This window comes from Octopus bimaculoides, chromosome 4 (assembly GCF_001194135.2).
Source record: "Octopus bimaculoides isolate UCB-OBI-ISO-001 chromosome 4, ASM119413v2, whole genome shotgun sequence".
NCBI lineage: Eukaryota > Metazoa > Mollusca > Cephalopoda > Octopoda > Octopodidae > Octopus > Octopus bimaculoides.
In genome coordinates this window covers 16,792,196-16,798,525 of record NC_068984.1, presented here as the reverse complement: position 1 = coordinate 16,798,525, position 6,330 = coordinate 16,792,196, and the positions used below count along the sequence as shown (strand labels likewise).

Here is a 6,330-nt window from a genome sequence, read left to right as displayed (position 1 = left end):
GAGCGTGGCCGTTTTCGTGCGGGTGACACGTAAAAGCACCCACTACACTCTCTGAGTGGTTGGCGTTAGGAAGGGCATCCAGCTGTAGAAACTCTGCCAAATTAGATTGGAGCCTGGTGTTGCCATCCGGTTTCACCAGTCCTCAGTCAAATCGTCCAACCCATGCTAGCATGGAAAGCGGACGTTAAACGATGATGATGATGATGATGATGATGATGATATATATATATATATATATATCATCACCATCATCTTCGTTGTCATTTACCCCCTTAATCATAATAATAATAAAATGCCCTGATGTGGCATCAGACAGTGGTTCTCATGGCTTCTTATCTTAACTGATTGGAGGTGCTATCATGTATATTGTTTTGTCTTGGTATAAAAGATGGGCTACAGCAAATATTCTGTTCAAAACCACAGATTTGCTTGTCAGTTGTTCGACCGTAACCAGTTGAGCATGTCCCTTGGTGGCTGACGATATGTGCATCTCTGATCATGAGCAGAAGTAGTGGGGGAGCATCATAGCCATGTGTTGAGAGGAATTCTTTGGGGTTTGGATAATTCATCTTTGGAAACATGGGTATTTCGTTCGACATCCTCAAACAACCTTTATTCAAGGACCTTTTGAGTGGGATGGGTTACTCAACATGAAGAAAATTCTAACTGGGCCCTCACCTGCAAGGTCATGCGCTGTTTATCTTGATATGAGACCATTATGTTGCACACATAAGGTTGTGATGCATGTGCCTGGTATACTCTTATCAGATGGGTAGTCATGATGGGTGTACTGGGCTTCGTATATTTTACCCCAGTGTCACTTTGATGGCATGCAGTGCTCTCTCACTCAATAATAATAATAATAATCATAATTCTTTCTGTGATAAGCATTGGGCCTGAAATTGTGGGGAAGGGGGACTAAACAGTTACATCAATCCCATTGCTTGATTGATAGTTATTTCATTGATCCTGAAAGGATGAAAGGCAAAGTTGACATTTGAAATCAGAATGTAAAGGTAGATGAAATGTCACAAGGCAATTTGTCTGACTTGCTAACGATTCTAGCAGTTCAGTGTCCTGAAAATCATTGTTGTCATCATTATCAGCATCATCATTTAACGTCCATTTTCCATACTGGCATGGGTTGGACAAATAACAATAATAATAATAATAATGATAGTGTAGCAGAATGAATTTAGTGACAAATATAAAATTTGTTATTTGCTACGTATTTCAGATTTTTCCAACATGTATTTTACTGGCTTTTGTTGAAGTTGTTAAGAAAGTTTAATGGATTGAAAAAGCAAGTTTTGGCATTTGAATATCTTGTTCCTCTCACTATCAATTCAAAAACTATCATTAAAGAATAATTATAGAACAACAAAGTGGAATAGAAAATGTGAGAAAAACTATTTCCCTATTATTATGTCAATTGAGAAAGTCTTTATGGAACTTTACCAGAAACACTGGCATTGTTATACTTTATATCTGTGAGCCTGACCTTAATTACATCTAGCATAATTAAATAATTTAATTGGAGAAAGTTTTCATCAATAAAAATCAATATTCATTTTGAACTGTATAAATTGATAGCCAGGAAATAACCGTTTGTACCACATGTGTAGCCATAGCAATAATGGCTACTCTCCTTTTCCCATAAAATTCTGGGCTAACTTAGAAATCAATAATATCAATGGATTGAATAGCATATAAGATTACAATACATATTTTAATTTTTTATGATTTACCCACAGGAAGAAGTGCAGCAACCATGACCATTTGGAGGGGCTCCAAGACTAGTATGAAGAAGGAAGGAAGTTATTCTCAGACCAGAGACCAAGTCTCAATGATTCTTCTTATGATACCCAAAGGTCAAATGTTGATAATAATGAGCTTCTTATACACAGTGCTTAGTTGTACTATTCAGCCATGGTCAATCTATTGTTGGGTGAAAGTTTCATTATAACATTGTCAGCTTGATCTAAGCTTGTAGTGGGCCTACCTACCAAAGCTGGTCAAATGCCAGTTTGAACAGGATATTTCCTTTGTTGGGTGATATAGCCTGGCCATTAGCAGAATTTGAATTCAAAATGCAAATAGCCAAAACCATTACCACAACGAATCTTGTCCTTTGCTCTAATATCATCATTTAATGTCCATTCTCCATGCTGGCAAGGCGGTGAGCTGGCAGAAATGTTAGTACACCAGGTGAAATACTTAGCAGTATTTTATCTGTCTTTACGTTCTGAGTTCAAATTCTGCTGAGGTTGACTTTGCCTTTCATCCTTTCAGGGTCGGTAAAGTAAGTACTAGTTGCATACTCTCTTAATCCTTTTTGCCCCTTGTGGAGAATAGGGCCTCAACAGTTATTTTCCACTTTTTGTGGTCATTGGCGTGTTTCTTGGCTCCTTCCCACGTCAGGCCGTTGGTCCTGAACTTGTCCAAAATGCTCCGCTTCCATGTCTGCTTTGGGTGTCCTCGCTTCCTTTTCCCCTGTGGGTTCCAGTCAAGTGCTTGTCGTGTCACATTTGAGGGTTCTTTCCGCAGTGTGTATCCGATCCATCTCCATTTCCTTCATCTAATCTGAACATGTATGGGCTCCTGGTTGGCCCTTTCCCTCAGGTCGGTGTTTGGTACTCTGTTAAACCACTTCAGATGGAGGTTCTGCTGGAGACATAGCTCAGTTTCATACTGGTGTCGATCTAATTGACTGACCTCTCCCCCAAAATTTCGGGCCTTGTGCCAAGAGTAGAAAAGATTCTCCATGCTGGTGGTGGTCTGACAAGTTGGATGGATTGATAGGAGCTGGCCAGTTAGAGAGCTACTCAAGCTCCGATTGTCTGTTTTGGCATGGTTATGTTATGCCCTTCATAATGCCAACCACTTTACAGAGTGTACTGGGTGCTTTTTACGTGGCACCAGCATGGATACTTTATACATGGCACCAACACCGGTGCATTTTGTGAGGCCTTGGCATGAGTGCTTTTTATGTGGAACCAGCGCAGGCACTTTTTATGTGGCCCTGAACAAGTGCTTTTCTACACAACACCAGCATGGGTGCTTCTAAGATTTCTACCAATCCACTGCCCTTGCTAGAGTACTTTATTTATTGACCCTTGAAAGATGAAATGCAAAGTTGATCTCAGTGAGATTTGAAATCAGAGTGTAGAGATCCAGAATGTATAGAGTGAGACATTCTATTTACTGTATTCTACTGTATTCTAATGCTTTTGACAATTCAACATCTTTAATTATACACATTTTTTGATAAAGTTTTAAACTTATATATAAACTAGATATAGATAACTACAGCAGACTTCCAACAAACGACATTACACAAACAATAGTAGCACCTATGATATTGAAACATCTTTGTTACTTGCCTGAAGTGTAATAAGAAGATAGAATGTCTAACCAAATGTAAAAATACACCACCTTCAAAGACCACAAAGATAATTTCACAGTTAACCCCATGAGCAGTGTTATATTCTTGGTAAAGAACAAATTTAGTGTAGTTAGAAAATAGATTTTACTTAATATCTGCAAAAATATTTGAAAAATCATCAACTGGCAACTGTGGAACCAGAATAATAATATAGTTGGTTGGTTTAATAGTAAATTCAGGTTCTCATATTTTGACATTGTTGAATTGTATCCATCAATTTCCAACCCTTTCTTCAACAGACGACTGGGATTTGGCAAGAAACATTCATTATCAACAGCAATAATGTAGATATAATTGTTTGTCAGAAAAGCCCTATTTTGTTGATGTAAGGATGGAGAACTTTGATGAAGCTAAGGTATGTGATTTGATTAGATAACATAGCCAGCTGTCATTCACTAGTGAGTATGGTTTGGTAACATGTATCATGTTTTCACTATTTGTTTTAGGTGTTTATGTAAACATAAGACACCCTCTCAGTCCCCTCATCCTTGATCCAGTGGAACATTTAGGATGTGACAGATAGGAGTACTCCTTACAACTGAGTAAACTAAAGCAATATAAAATGAAGTGCCTTGCTCAAGAATACAATGTGCCACTCAGTCAAGGAATTGAACCTACAACTTTATGATTGTGAGCCAAATACTCTAACCATTAAACCATGTGTCTTCACAATTGGATTACATATTCTAGATATATTCAAAAGTATATTTAAAACCTTAAAAAAACAGGTTTATATAGGGATGATGGTTTTGCATTTTCACACAAGACTAGCTGAAAGTTAGATAAGATTAAAATAGCCCCAATAAGCACGTTTGAATGAACTTGGCCTCAACACCATAATAACCACTAATATCAGTCAACTTTTTAGATGTTACCTGTTGGCAGATAGACATTGACTTTACAGAAAACTGAATGAAAACCTTATGTATACTGATAAAGATTTCAACCACCCTACAGGTATATTTGTAAATCAGTAACATAAATAAAAGAATATTTAACATTTAAACAGATAATTTAACATTTGATAAAACTGTCAGTTATTATTATGGGACATTAAGTAAATGCAAATATAAAGATGAGATCAATTTCTTAAGAAAGAGCAGTAATTGCTGAAAACAGAATATAATATGTAGAAAATAGAATATAATTTGGTTCATCCATTACTTTAGCTTAAATAAGATCAAGTATTTCCAGCAACCTCTAAACACAAATTAATAAATCATTCCCACCTAGTCATATGTATAACAAATTATTTAATAGAAATAACACCAAGATCAGTAAGAGGAAAAGAAAGAAAAAAGATGTTTTCAAGAGGGACATAGATAGAGTAATATATAGAAAAGTAGATAGAGTAAATATATTTGCACAAAGCTGGTGACACAATCAATAGCTACTCAGAGTTTCTAGCATGATATGATTGTTCAGACACTAACATTCTATTGTTGCCAGAAGGATCCCATTAAATGAGAAAAGAATATGCTCTATAACCTGTACTGAGTTCAAGGTATGACTAGTCTGAAAAATAAGTTTTTTGTACTGAACAGAGAAGCAAATGATGACAGAGAATTGAAAATGTCAAGTTTTACCAATGTGAAAATTGAAATATATTTTAAAATTTATACATACAAAATTCAATTTAATCTAATACTTCATGTGTTTTGTTATAATTTCTGAAATTAGTGTTCTTTTCTTTTGAAAACATTGCTGTGTGGTTAAGAAGCTCACTCTGCACCTAAGTGATTTCAGGTTCAGTTCCACTATATGACACCTTGGGCAAGTGTTTTCTGTAGGCTCAGAGTGACCAATGCCTTGTGAGTGGATTTGGTGGACAGAAATTGTATGGAAGCTACTAGCATAGCTAGAGTGTGTGCCACCCAGGGCAGCCCTTCTGTTTTCCACCCCCTGAAACCACAAAAAAAAAAACACATATTCCCTACAGCAGACTCAAAAGTGGTGCCCCACTGAAAGGGCTGCCCAGGGTGAACTGCCCAGGGCGAACTGCCCCTAAGGCACCCCCCACTAGCTATGCTAATGGTGGAAGCCCATCAGATAAGTGTGTGTACATTTTGAGCCTGTGTTTACACTTGACAACTGGTTTTGTTTTTTTATGTCCTTGTAACTTAGCAGCTCAGCAAAAGAGACTGATAGAATAAATACCAGACATGAAATAAAAAGAGAGCACTGTTTGACTAAAACATTTCAAGGCAGTGCTCCAGCTTGGCAACAGTTCAATGGCTGAAACAAGTTAAAAAAAACAAAACAAAAATGTTAAAAAGATATTGCTGTCTTACTTTGCATAATAAGGGACAGGCAATGTAATTCTATTCCATCCATGGTAAATATCAGACATAAATCGACTGCTCTGATGATAGCTGGCACAGTCTATATCGGAAGGAGTGCAGGCAGTCTGAAAAAGTTCCCATGTGACTCCCATATCCAGAGAAAACTGAAGATCCATACCTAAAAAGAAGATAAGTTAAACATTGCTCATTAAATCTTTATTGATCATAGATTTCATAAACAGAATTTATTTCAAATTCAAGGAAAATATAGCTGGTATTATTTGGTTTAGCATTAGTCCTCAGAAAACTGCAGAGAAATCGTTTGGTCTTGCCATGCAAGTACAAAACTATAGTAAAATATTTTAATTCTTCATTTAGAGATGGGAAATGTCTGACGCATATGTATATATCATCATCATCATCATCATCGTTTAACGTCCGCTTTCCATGCTAGCATGGGTTGGACGATTTGACTGAGGACTGGTGAAACCGGATGGCAACACCAGGCTCCAGTCTGATTTGGCAGAGTTTCTACAGCTGGATGCCCTTCCTAACGCCAACCACTCAGAGAGTGTAGTGGGTGCTTTTACGTGTCACCCGCAC

General features: G+C 37.1%; 1 protein-coding gene across 1 annotated transcript in view; it reads right to left on the bottom strand.

The window, feature by feature from the left end:
• LOC106875197 (reelin) overlaps nt 1–6,330 on the bottom strand; it is a 200,233-nt gene that overhangs the window by 31,486 nt on the left and 162,417 nt on the right. Inside the window, exon 44 of the mRNA XM_014923240.2 lies at nt 5,737–5,905. Within this exon, the coding sequence (XP_014778726.1) occupies nt 5,737–5,905 (169 nt within the window). The remainder of the gene's footprint in view (nt 1–5,736; nt 5,906–6,330) is intronic.